At 44.7% G+C, this 13,545-nt stretch overlaps 3 protein-coding genes across 3 annotated transcripts; 1 reads left to right on the top strand and 2 right to left on the bottom strand.

The window, feature by feature from the left end:
* Positions 1-1,382: 1,382 nt before the first annotated feature.
* On the bottom strand, positions 1,383-4,113 carry LOC108089728 (ATP-dependent RNA helicase DDX42). Its single transcript, XM_017188105.1, has one exon. It carries the CDS (start codon positions 4,034-4,036, stop codon positions 1,640-1,642), a length of 2,397 nt encoding a protein of 798 aa, XP_017043594.1. The 5' UTR covers positions 4,037-4,113; the 3' UTR covers positions 1,383-1,639.
* An 807-nt stretch (positions 4,114-4,920) lies between these two features.
* LOC108089733 (serine/arginine repetitive matrix protein 2) lies at positions 4,921-11,662 on the top strand. Its single transcript, XM_017188114.2, is given in 4 exon segments — positions 4,921-5,910; positions 5,964-9,405; positions 9,407-10,050; positions 10,115-11,662. Coding segments are annotated over 4 exon segments (5,820 nt in total). The 5' UTR covers positions 4,921-5,215; the 3' UTR covers positions 11,154-11,662.
* A 91-nt stretch (positions 11,663-11,753) lies between these two features.
* Positions 11,754-13,506, bottom strand: LOC108089734 (cytochrome P450 307a1). The gene has a single exon (XM_017188116.2). It carries the CDS (start codon positions 13,485-13,487, stop codon positions 11,868-11,870), a length of 1,620 nt encoding a protein of 539 aa, XP_017043605.1. The 5' UTR covers positions 13,488-13,506; the 3' UTR covers positions 11,754-11,867.
* Positions 13,507-13,545: the final 39 nt, after the last annotated feature.

Below are 13,545 nucleotides of genomic sequence, written 5' to 3'. Positions count from 1 at the left end.
AAAAAATAACAAACAGTCATTATACCATGTAAAAAAAAAAACAATCAATTCAGTTGAGAGCATGAGAAATTCCTTCAATGAAATTTACGAATTTAAAATGCAGCAGAAAGTCCTTTGTTCGTTTATTTGAAAATTACATTTTTTGTTTGCCTTATCCCAGACTTTTGTTGCAAAATGTTTCTTGTTCATTCAAAGTATTAAAAATATTAAACAATAAAAAGAATTAAATCATCTACGACAAAAAGCATGAGCAAAGAAAAACAAAAGCGAAAAAATGAAAAATACAAATACATACAAGTGAAATCCCAACAATTTTATTACATTTATAAAATGAAAACATTTACATTTTAATTGTTGCATAATTTTAATTATTTTTTAAAGCCTAAATACATATAAAAAGTAATTGATTTAGCTCGGTAAATGATAAACGAAATTTAACAGACCAGCGGAGGAAATATTAAGAATTATGAACTATAACGAACAGAGAATAAATGTGTATATTTAAGTGACAAAACAAAAACTGCATAATTAGCGGAAGAGAGAAACAAACTATTAAAAGTGTAAATCAAATTTAATGCTAGATCTTAAATATATTGTATATATGGATATGTATGTTATATATGCGGCAACAACAAGAACACACCCCTCCCCAAAAAAAACACACACACAAAGCTAATTAATACATTTAAATAATGATAATAATAAATGAAAAAACAAAAAGTATTTCAAAACTAAAATTACAGTGTTATTATTTTGTTTGCGTTTTATTTTCCCACACAATTCCCTTTTTCGGATTTTTACTTCAGTTAAGTTTTCAGTTTCTCTATAAGTTTCGTACGATGTGGTTAACATGGACCAATTTTTATATACAAATATATATGTATAACACCCACACACCGACGAGTCTTTGAATAGAGTATATATGCGAACTATATATAACGGAAAATATATATATTCATGTACGTATCTGATATGATATTCAAATATAGCGAAATTTTTAAGCTTTGCCCAGGCTAATTCCCCGTTCCGCGCTTAACAAAACGAAAAAAAACTCCAAAAATTTACGCAAAATCGCCTCGATGTGGTAGTTAAATGAATCTCAATCTCTTCTCAATGTTATCAAGAACACACGTAATTAAATTATTATATAAACACGTATATCCAAAAAGCGAAAAAGAAACAAAATTCGTAGTGGTTTCATTGTAAAACAATATTTCATAAAGATTAACGAACAACTTAGCTTCAAGATTTCGATATTCCAGTTCGAATTCTTCTCTCGCTTAATGAAAAAACAAACGACACGATTAACGATTAACAATATCGATAGGCAGTTGGGATGCGCAAATGTGATTTTATTCAAAATAAAATACACATAACCATGATTACAATTAATGAAGATTTTTATTTGGATCTGTGGGATCGTTCGCTGGATCTGGCTGCGGAGGAAGAGAGTTGTACATATGAGTATTTAACTAACGTAATCTTTATGAATGAACATGGTATATATCTGATTATATATAATATGTTTAAATTTAGTCCATAAGTTGTAATTTTAAACGATGGAACAAAAGCAAATACACATTAAATAATATGAAGAGAAATAAACCAAAAGGAGGGTTGAGTTTACTGTGCTCTTCGTTCAATTCCAGCGGCTCTTCTTGGCCCTCTTGGAGTCCTGGTTGCTGTTGTTGCCACTGCTGTTGGATGATGAGGAAGCCCCTTGTGATGATGATGATGATGATGATGGTGGCGGTGCCATTGGTGCAGCAAAAACTCCAGAATCTGGCAAAGTTTTCTCCCAAGTTCGGTCGCTCGACGCTCGAAATTGGTTATTATACTGGGAGCGGAAAGCCTCCCTCATGGCTGCATAGCGATCTGTTGCCGGTCCCGCGCTGGAAGAGGATTTGCTAGCGGGTCCTTCACTTGGACTTTGATGGGCAGACGCACTGGGTCCCGAGTCCGATCCACCACCCGCTCCATTTCCTCGCTCTCGATAACCCAATCCTGTGTGGGTATTGGTGGGTCTTTTGCCCTTGCCCTGCTTAAAACGCGAACTGCGGAACCAGGAACTCTTCATCGCCAATTCCATTAGATCGTCGGGCACCTGCTGATCAGCGCCCTCCAAGTTTCGCACCAGGTGTCCTGCAAACTCCTTGTCCTTATCGGTGACCAGAGTGAATGCATTACCCTTTTCTCCCGCTCTGCCGGTTCTTCCGATTCGGTGAGTGTGCGTATCAATGTCCCTGGCAATGTCGTAGTTCACCACATTCCTGATATGGGGTATATCCAATCCTCTAGCTGCCACATCGGTGGCCACCAGTATATCGCACTCCTTCCTCTTAAACTGTGTAATAACTTTATTTCTGTCCGCTTGATCCATATCGCCGTGGAGTAGCAGGCAATTGTATTCCTTGACCAACAGATTATTGGACACAGTCTCGGCATCTGCTTTTTTGGTCACGAAGATCAGCACGCTGCCTTCGGATAGGAACTTTACCAGGTGGCACAGCAGCCAGTTCCATTTCTGCAAGGGATTTGGGAATACATATACCGACTGAGTAATGTCCTGGTTGGCCTCGTTCAGATCTCCCTGGACTATTCTCACCGGATCGGTAAGCACATCTCTGGCCAGGCGTTCGATTCGCTTCTTGAACGTGGCGGAAAACATAAGACATTGCCGATCTGGACGCACATGGTTGCATATGGAGCGCACCTGCGGCTCGAATCCCATGTGAAACATGCGATCAGCTTCGTCGAGCACCAAAAATGTCACTCTCCTCAAATTGGTGGCCTTCATTTTGACCATATCTATCATTCGACCGGGAGTGGCCACTATGATTTCAGCTCCCTGCTCCAAAGCTTTACTCTGCTCCCATTTTGAGCCACCGCCGTAGCAGCAAACCACATTTAGGTTGTAGACTTTGCCAAACTTCTTGGCCTCGTTGTAGATTTGAAGGGAAAGCTCGCGCGTTGGTGCTAAAATTAAACCTATGGGTCCGTCGCCTGGTTTCAGCTGTCTTTGATCCATCAAGTGCATTAGCATAGGCCAAATGAAGGCTGCTGTTTTACCGGAACCCGTTTTGGCTATGCCAATGATATCTCTGCCGGATAAGGCGGTTGGAACAGCTTGAGCCTGGATGGGAGTGGGTTGTGTGTATTCCGCTTTCCTTACAGCCTTAATGAGCGGTTCGTCGAAGCCGAAATGCCCGAAGGATGTAACAGGCTTGGGTGGCGATGGTCCGGTCACCTTAACGCCCAGAGTGCGCCTTAACTCTCGGACCTGCTCCTCGTCCAGGGCCGCTATATCCTCGTGCTGTGTGTAGAAGTTTTTCTCGAAGGGTTCGTATTCGATTTCGGAGTGATAAATGGGCGGCAGGGGATCAATGTCCTTTTTCTTGGGTGGAGCTATGGGATTGCCATCCTCGTCGTATTCGATTTCCTGGTCGGATCCCTCATCACGAAGACCTGCGTTGGGATTCTCTTTCATGTAGCGATAGTAGCTCTCCTCATCGTCCTCATCGTCGATGTCACCACGAACCGCTTGAGTTGGCGCCTTGGGAGCCTGTTGGCGCTTCTCCTTTTCCACCTGCTGGTTGATGCCGGCCATAAATTGCTCTAAGGGGTCCTCATCCGAATCGGATTCCTCGTGGTTTTTGGCAGGAGGAGGTGGAGCTCCCGGCGATCCTGGAGCGGGTATATAAGCCTGTTCCAGTTCCTTTTCCCGGGGCTCATCGTCATCGTCGAAGTAATAATCGTCATCGGTGTGATGCTTTCTTTTGCCCACTAGATTTGTGGCATTGGTGTACTGACTAATGGAGTCGAGTGTGGAATAGCCGTGCTTAGAAGTCGATGTAGTACTCCCCGTAATCCCTCCACGAGACAGTCCACCAGAGTTTGATGCTCCGCCGCCGCGAGAACCCGTGAAACCACGGGCATTTAACATCGGTGGGGGAGGCACGGCGTTCATGTTGTTGCCCGAACTGGCTGACTTGCGGTAGGGGAATCCTCCGCCGCCGATTCCTCGGTAGCCGCTCATTGTACTCCAAAATGCGGGTCCTCCAAATCAAACAACTTCCCAAAACAAAATCAATAAAGCAAAGTTTCCCAGGCAGTGTGACCGCAATCACAGCGGTGATATATTTCGCCTTCCCCTGTGAATATTAGCTGGTCACACTTTTTCAGTTGGACTCAAAATTGTTACCTATTATTATATTGTTTATTTAAACAAACAAGTGCAACAAATAAAACAGAATGGCTTTAATAGTTGTTTACCACTCTTTAGAAAACCAATTTTTTATTTCATTAGGAACCTTCTTTTTTTATTGGTACATTTTGGTATACTCTATGGTGGTAGCAAACACAGAGCCAAAACTTCTTACTTAACATTATTATAATATTATACATATAAATTTGTTATAAGGGACTTATAAGTTAAAAATTATTTCGATAGACAATTTTTAAGGAAATTGTGATATGAAAATTCTGTAAACATGCATGCTGTGCAACAATTGTTTTCAAAAATTTTTTTATTGCAATTTTTCGAATTATTTTGATATGAAGCTTAAGTTAACATATCAACATAATATTTAGAATTGTTTACTTTTTAGCAACCTTTTTAAATACATAATTCCATTTTTTCATGTATGTATTATAACTGAACATGTTATTTTGAAATAGGCATATTGACAAAAAAGTTACCTATCATTCCTGATTTTTTGTGAAAACGTAACGCTGGTTTATTAACATTTTAAGATGGAAAGGGACTAAAAGTGCTGTCCTTTTTAAAACATGTCGAAATTATTCCAAAATTTAGCGGTCATAAGATTTTAACAATTAAACAAATAAATCATGACACATACGATATATCGAATAAGCGGTATACTAAACGGTATTTTTTTACTTCACTGCGGTCACACTTATTCCTACGGTGCTTAGCTTTGGTTTTTCATGATGGCATAAACATTATCCGGAAACGTACATGAAACCGCAACCGCCGTGCTGGTGCACCGCTGCAACCGACGAGGACGTCCGCCCGGGCCGCCCAATCGATATTACCGCCCGGCGAGGGAAAGCGCAGCGTGAAGAATCGGCAGCAACGCGGCGCCGCCATTGAGAAAACGAAAAGAAAAGCGTGTACTGCTCCCCACAAACAACAAGAAAGCCCATAAGAAAAAAGGGAGTGAGAAAAACCGTTTCGAGGTCGCCGGATGTGATAATGTCACAAGCAGCGGAGGGATCAGTCGACGGCATGGAGGATACAGCGACATGTAACCAGGAAATACCGCCGGAGGATCTCCAGGACATTGACACCAATAGTCTGGAGCCGGGGGAGGTGGTGACACCGCCCCATCACCATCCCGGTAGCCCAGCTGTCAAGAAGATTCTCTCCAAGGACCTTATGATCAGCAAAACCCTGCGAAAGATACCTCCTAGTATCCTTGAAATGGCTCGCAAGGAAAACGGCACACTGGGTACTCCTAAAAAATCATCGGAGGAGGCAGACGACAGTGAGGGCCTCTATTCAGATTCTGATTCTTCTGGAGAGGATCTAAAGAACCTAGAGGATGTGCAAAAGGCCAGGAAGGAAAAGCAAGAGGAGGCTGCAGCCGCCGCCCTTCCACAAGCTCCACCCACCCCCTTTTTAGGAATAAATCCTCTGAGATTCCATATGAGAGCACCTTGTTTTGACTTTCCTCGAATGGGTTTCATGCCCCGAATGGCCAGAGGTGGGCCTAGGGGCATGCGACCGCCCTTTTTCGGTCGCCCGCCCGCTCCCAATCGTATGGGAGCACCGATGATGGGTGCCCCAGCCCAAGGACCTCCTCCAGGTGCCTTTGGACAACCGAAGCCGCCAGGACCGGGAAGTAACACCAATTCAGCACACGGCAGGCGACCTCAATCGGATGTGGTGTAAGTAAATCACATAGTTGCATAATAAATTAAAATAAACACATTTTTTTTAGATGGACAGCCTTGCAGCCGCCTGTGTCCTTTGTCTTCAATCTAGTTTCCGAGTGCGCTAATTCAAAACATGAGAATTGCAGGACAACAAAACCGGAACAGGTGGCACCCAAATCCAAGGAAGGTACAAGCGAAAAAGAGGAAAAGCCAAAAGAGCAATCGAGCAAAAATGATCGATCCAGGGACAAGGCCAGGGAAAACTCCCAGCAGAGAAATATCGAGAGAGGAAAAACAAGAGACACATCACGTGGAAAAACCAGGGAGAGATCCAAGAGTAAAAATACAAGCAGAGGAAAAACAAGAGAAAAGTCCAAAGATAGGGATTTAGGGAGAGGGAGTGCTAGAAAGAAGTCCAGGGAGCGAGATGTAATTCGAGCAAAAAGTAGGGGGCGATCTCAAGACCGAAATCGAAGCAGATCAAAGAAAAGGGACAGGTCCCTTGAGAAATATCACACTAGAGGTGAATCAAGGACGAAACCAAGGGAAAGATCGCAGCTACAAGATCAAATGAGGGGGAAAGCAGGTGACCGATCTAGGGATCCAGATACTATGAGGCAAAAAACACCAGAAAGATTGCATGTCAGAGATTCAAACACAGAAAAACCTAAAGAGAAAGATCACACCCGGGCGAAGTCAAAGATAAGGTCCAAATCCAGGGAAAAGACAACAGAAAAACCAAGGGAAAAGCACAGAGGTTTATCCAGGGAAAAGCTGAAAAACAAATCTAAAGAGCATGCTGAAAAATCAAATGATGAATTCAAGGAGAAACCGAAAGAAATCCTCGAGGATAACCTGAAACGAAAGCAACGAGAAGGATCCAACGAGAAGAGAAGAAAACGGTCTAGGGAAGGACAGCATGTGAAATCATCTGAAAGAATTCAAGACAAGCCACCAGAGGGAAAATCTGAAGCGAACCGAACGAAAGAAACAGAAAACTCTAAAGAAGCTCGTTTGAATGATGAACTGCCGAATCCGTTGGTTAAAACCCTGGGCGAACGGTTCGTAGACAAGCAAAGAAGGCGATCCAGGGAAAAGTCACCCACGAAGTGCTCCAAAGAAAGCGCCAAAGACAAAACCCAGGAGCCTTCGAAGGAAAAGAAAGACGACCTAGCAAATAAAAGGGAATCGGAAACTCCCAGGGAAAAGCGTTCAGAAAGATCTATGCGAGCGGCAACGCCTCATGACTCCATCGACGAAAATATTAAGGAAAATGACTGTAGTTCAAAGAGAAAAGGTCAGGCTTCTTCTCCCCGGGTAAGCAAAGAAGGAACTCCTCCAATGACGCCTCCACAGATTCAGACGCCTCTGACTCCAGCTAGTGAAACGCCGAAGCCCAAAGGTTACGATATATTTGCCGACTCACCTCCAAGATCAATCACTGCCGATAAAGCTCCAGCTGTATTTATCGAACGAAGCACTACGCCTCCACTGAAAGCGACTCCGGTTTCAATTCCTATTGCGCCCACTCCAAAACCTGACAAATTGGCTCCACTTCTCAGGGCCAGCGAGATTCACAGTAGGATAGGTGCCCTGCTCGAGGATAGCGACTTGCATTTGGAAGCCCTGTTGGCTACCAAAGAGCAGCTGTTTCGCCGAACCAACGAATACAAGGAGAGAAAAGGACCGCCCAAGGAGATTAAAACAGAACCTCATCCAAATAGCTTTAGGAGTTCTGGTGTTAGTGGTAAGGAGTACGATCACCATAGCAGACAGCCAAGACATGTAAATCCGTTCAAGCGTGAATCAGTATTAAGCGGGAGGAATACCTACTCGCGTCCTCCGAGCAAGGAGAAGCGTCCTCCAAGCAAGGAGAAGCGTCTTCAAAAAAAGGAAAGCGAAAGTGAAGAGGATTGGGACAAAAATATAGAAAAGGACCAACATCACCAACGAGTCAACGTATATAGAGAAATAAGCGTTAAGATTGAAAAGGATCTTACGCCGCCGCAAAAGCCAGCCTACCACACTACCGTCATCAAAATCGAACGCAATGCCACGCCCCCTAGGGATGTGGAGCGTGAGGTACTGGTCAGAAATGGGGCAGTGGCGGCCAATGCACCTCCGCCAGCAAAAGAGCAAGAAAGTCCCGATACAGATGACTACATTGACAACTGGGAAAACGACGATTCAATGGCCAGTATACCGAAGAATGCTCTTCCCGCAACGCCCACTCCTGCCCCCAATTCCAATGCATCTATAAATGTCACACCATTGCCTCCGCCAGCTGCTCCATTCGATGGCGACGATGACGACTCTAATGCCCTGTGGAATGCCAAGAGCACGCCACCTCCTCGACCTAAGGAAGCGAACCTGCCCACGAGCAATATCCATGAGTTATATGACAAATTCATGAATAGTATTAAAATGTCCGAAGAGGACTTGGAGGCCGAAATGCTGGATGTCTCCAAGAACAGTTCCTTGAGCAATTCCACTGCCGATGATAGTTCCTCGGCAACAGAGACATCTTCAACAAGTAGCACTAGCAGCGGATCGGAGGAGGATTCTACGTCAGACAACGAAGACGAAAATTCTTCGGATGAGGAATCCGTCTCAGAAGCAGAAAATTCCAAAACAAATCTCGAGGAGATTCCTGGAAAAGAGCAGCAACAAAAGAAGAACAACGTCAGCAAGGATCTGCGCAAACTAAAAAGCCTCGAAGACAATCTGGCCAGGATTCAAATGATGCGCGAGAACTACGATGCCGGCGATGAGATCTCCGAGGAGCTGCTCAAAATGGAGTCTCTGTTTCTCATGCAACGCAACGCCATAATGGACAAGTATCGCAAACAGGAACTGAAGAGCAATGCAGCTGAGGACCAACAGCCACTAGAAGAACAAGAAGCACCTCCGCAACCAGTGGAGGTTGAAAAAGTCACCTTGCCTGTAAATAACATTTTTAATGCGAATCGTGAGGCCATAAAGCTGACCATCTCGCCCCTAAAACTCACAAGAAAATCGGCTATTTTCGACAGGGATGAACCAGAGCAACCGGAACCATCCAAACCTGCAGAAGAGCCGCCTAAGCCAGCGCTGCAAAAGCCACCTAAGGAGATTGCCATTGTGAAACCCACTATTGTCGAATCCCGATCGAAGCCCAGGATATTGAGGAGTCCACCACCGCCTGCTCGTCGCAGGTCTCGATCGCGTTCTATCTCTAGAAATAGAGCTCGTCGTCGTGGCTCCAGACCCAAGACTCGTTCCCCAAGTCCACGACGCTGGCGTCCTCCGTCGCCAAGAAGGGGATCCAGATACGCAAAACGAATCGTTGGCATAACAGCAGGAGGAATGAAAGTGGGACGAAGTCACAGCAGGAGTTTAAGTAGGAGTCCAACGCGGAGCAGGAGTCCGACCAGGCGGAGACGTCTGCCACCGATAGTTGGGAAGAGAAAACGTGGTTCGTTGTCTCCCATTCCATCCAAAATGGGTGGACCACGTTCGCCACCTCCTCCCCCGCCTGCGTCACTCCCTCAGTCGCGACAGAGAGCGGGATCGCTTCTCCCGCTCGCGTTCGCCGCTGCCCTTTAAGCCACCATCGCCGCCCATGCGACGCAGTTGGTCCAAATCCCGTTCACCAGCCAGAAGAAGATCCTATTCCAGATCGAGATCCCGCTCCATATCACCCAAAGGCGGCAGTTTTGCAAACTATTTCGAGGAGAACCAGGGCATGGAGGCGGCTGCCTACTACTACAACATGTCACTGATGCAGCAGGAAGATCAGGATACAATGGGCGAGGGCTATGATGCGTATGCCGCATACATGGACTCCGCCTACAACATGGAACAGGCATATGCCCAGTACACCGAGGATTACTCTAATTCGTATGCTGATTACATGGGAGAAATGAGCACTGCGTCATTAACTCAACCGGCGGGTTCAGTGCTAAGGGAACTGCCCATGGCACCGATGGCTTCCATAACACCGATACCTTCTGTGGCTCAGATGCCTTCAATGACACCGATAATTCCCACGGCATCGGTGTTGCCTGTGGCAGTGCAAAAGGGAAATGTCTTGGAGATTGTGCCTTCCGGCGAGGACTTAATGGAACCGCAGGAGAATCCACTGCCAGCTGAAGCAGAAGAGCCAATTGAGGAGTAAGTTCTAATGATTAGAAAGCCTTAAAGTTAAAAAGCTTATTATGAACCTTTTCTTTTCTAGTAAACCCAAAAGGAAAACCGTGAACTTTGTGGACAATGTGCTACCCACTTATGAGAGCGAAAACGAAGATCGCGGCGTGGTTGCCATGGTGGTGGAACGGGCATTGCGCCAATATCAGGAGAGGCGGTCGCAAGCCGCCGCCAAGCTGCAGCAGGTTCGCGACGAGCTGCTAGCTCTGCCACCACCACCACCGCCTATGACGCCCAAGCCAGCCAATCTAGAGAAGCCCGTTTTGGTGCAGAAGAAGCCCAAGTTCCGGTACTTCCATTTCGATTTCATCAAGGGAGCGATAGTGAAGTCGCACTCACGAGTGTTACGTTCAGCAAACCGGCCGCCTTTCGATCCAAAGCACTTTGCCATGCTGATGAAGACCGGTCGGTTGCCACCGCTTCCGCCTGGATTCCTTCGCCACCGCCCGCCAATTATTCCCGCTCATGTGGACCCTGCCACGCGGTCGGCGATGCTGAAGGAGTTCTTCAGCAAGCATCCGCCGCCGTCGCTACCGATGCCCCTGCCTATTCCGGATGGGATGCCCTATTACCTGAGCGGACCACCGCCGATGCCAAGTGCCGCTGTACACTCCCCTGTGCCTGTTAGCGAACTGCCTCAGCCCATTCCCGTGCTGGATGGAAGTGGTTATCAGGGCTATACCCAGCCGGCGAGCATGGTACCAACGCCGGTTCCGGTTCCCGTTCCTCTACCCGTGCCGCTACCTGTGCCCGTGCCTGTTGAAGCGAACCCTTCGCCACCGCCTGCGATTAGAGCTCCTTATTTCACACCGCCACCTCTGCCTGAGCTGCCAGCTCTGCCCGAATTGCCGTCTCAGTTCGCTGATAACTCTGTGCCCACCATGACAGAGATAATGCCCGTGGATATCCTACAGAAACTGGGTCCGCTGCCAAAAACTTTAGATGTAGACGACGGAGGTGGAACAGGCAGTCCTGAGGAAGAAAACTGCGATCTCAAGGAGACCGAAGCGGAGTCAGTCGAACAGCCAGTGGTGGACGTTAAGCCGCAGCTCCTTGTGGAGTCCCAGTAGCGCAGATCCGTCTCCTCTTAGTTTGATTTATTAGCCAATAGTCTTTTTTAGATAATTCTCTTTAATTATAAACAATCCACATGTTTACATGAAACTCCTCTAAAATTAAGCTCAAGTTTACTTTTTAAAGTTTTGTTTTTAATTTTTTTATTTTGACCATAAGCAAAACGCATTTATCGATTAAAAGTCTTGTTAGGTTTATTCAGCTATAAGTTTGTATGTCACTAATATATAATTCGACTTGGACTCAAGTCCAATGATTTCTATAAGAAAATAAAAATGTAAATAGTTCAAGCAGCTTATGAATTATTCATGGATTACCATTCGGCTTTACACAACATTGCAATCATGTATGAGTCATCTATTATAACGAAATGTTTTTCGAATATTGTAATATTAAAATTTTTAAATTCGATTGTATGTGGTTTTTGTAAAGTGAGGTTTTAAAACTACGGGCATTGTGTGAATGTTTCTCGTACAAAATACAGACATGAAATACAAAAACTTAAGTTTATGCGTTTAATGAATCGGAGTATATACTCGAAAGTAAAATAGTTTTACTATTCTATTTAATTTGTTTGATTACTTAACATTACTTTGATTTATACGAACATTTTTTTTGAAAGATATGCTAATTTAGAATGTATACAATTTTCTCAGATTTGCCTCCTTTGAGGAAGGTCCATTTATTATTGCGATTCCTTTTTACTGCCTTCAAATCTCCCGAGGTGTCAAAACCAATGGAAAACATTTTGCTGGCAGTGCCAAACTTTCTGGACTGATCTTAATTGTCGACAGATCATTGCTGCTGACATTATATCTCTGCATTATGTTAACCAAAATCAGAAAACCGAAACCTCTAACTAAATTCTGACCGATGCAAGTCCGCTTTCCGATGCTAAAAGGCAGGAAATGGGGAATATTCTTCCGAAGCTGTAGTTTCTTCTTATCGCTTTCAATTCCCGAATCGGAACCTTTGGAATTTTTTGGGCTTTGCTCGTTTGGTTTCTCCAGAAATCTTAATGGATTGAATTCTTTTGGGTGGACCCAATACTCATCGCTGTTGTTTAGCACATAATTGTTGATAAACACAATGGTGCCCTTTGTTACTCCATAGCCAGAGATAACTGTATCCTCTGTGGCCACATGGGGAACAATCGGAGAGGATGAATATCGTAGAACCTCAAAAATAGTGGCCATCGTGTAGGGCATAGAATTCATATCCAGAAGACTTATTTGTCTTTTTTCCTCCGTTGTAATGGCGTCGATTTCCTCCTGGATTTGTTTTCCTATATGCTGATACTTAGCAATATAGGCTAGTACCATCATCACCAGATTTCCCACCGCCGAGTGTCCGCCGATGAAGTCCTCCAGCATAAATATTATCGTATTCCGAGAGACTTCTTTATCCTCAATGAGGCTTTTTAGTAAAGCATCTGTAAAGTCTCTATCTGGTTCATCCAAATCGATATTCAGCTCCCGTTGACAAATAATCCTTTCCATTATAACTTTCCTGATGGTCGATGACCAATTGACTATTTTGTTGAGGTGCCGCTGATAAAAGGGATACAGCCAAGGTAAGAAATCTAGTGGGTGTCCCTGATTGATTTCCCAAAAGATCTCATCAAAGTACTGCACCATTATCTGGAAGTCCGCATCATCGTAGTCGAATCTCAAAGAGCACATATACTGACTAAACATGTTTCCACAGGCCTTCAGAATCAGAGGTTTCAATTCAATGGGTTCTCCAGGAATCATTCGACTCCTCAGCTCCCGATTCCAGTGCTCCATTTCGTCGCAGCCAATTTGGGACATTTTCATGTAGAAGGCTGAGGATTCCCTTGGCGAACAGTGCCGCCTGGCGAGATTCCTCCTTTTCTGCTGCAACTGTGACCAATCGCAGAGTGCCAAGGAATTGCTCCTCTCGCCTCCGAATAATTTGTGATATCGTATAAAATCCGGTCGGCCACTTATTACTTTGCCATTTTGATTTAACACCTCACGGATCAGCTCCAAATTATTCACCACCAAGCAGCGTGTGTGTCCGAAAGTCAGGGAGTATATATCACCATATTGTTTGGCCAACTCGCTGAATCCCGCGAAGGGATTATCTCTATAGCGATCCAGCAGATGTAGGTTTCCAATGATGGGCCAAGGTCGAGGTCCTGGAGCTTGCTTAAATTTTTGATTAACTATCTCATTTGATAGAGCTGGTTTTTTATTTTTAACTGGATGAACAACGCGACGCATGAATCCATAAAAAATGAATATGTATGACGGGACTACAAGAGTAAGTCCAACTGCCAAAACCGTATAAGCCAGAACAGCCAGCATTTTCGCGTAGTTCTTGAGAGTACAGAGTTCAAAACACAACTAATGATGGTAAGGCGAA

The sequence above is a fragment of the Drosophila ficusphila genome, unplaced genomic scaffold (genome assembly GCF_018152265.1).
Source record: "Drosophila ficusphila isolate 14025-0441.05 unplaced genomic scaffold, ASM1815226v1 contig_106, whole genome shotgun sequence".
Classification (NCBI taxonomy): domain Eukaryota; kingdom Metazoa; phylum Arthropoda; class Insecta; order Diptera; family Drosophilidae; genus Drosophila; species Drosophila ficusphila.
Note: the sequence above shows the minus strand (reverse complement) of the source record. Positions and strands in the feature narration are given on the sequence as shown.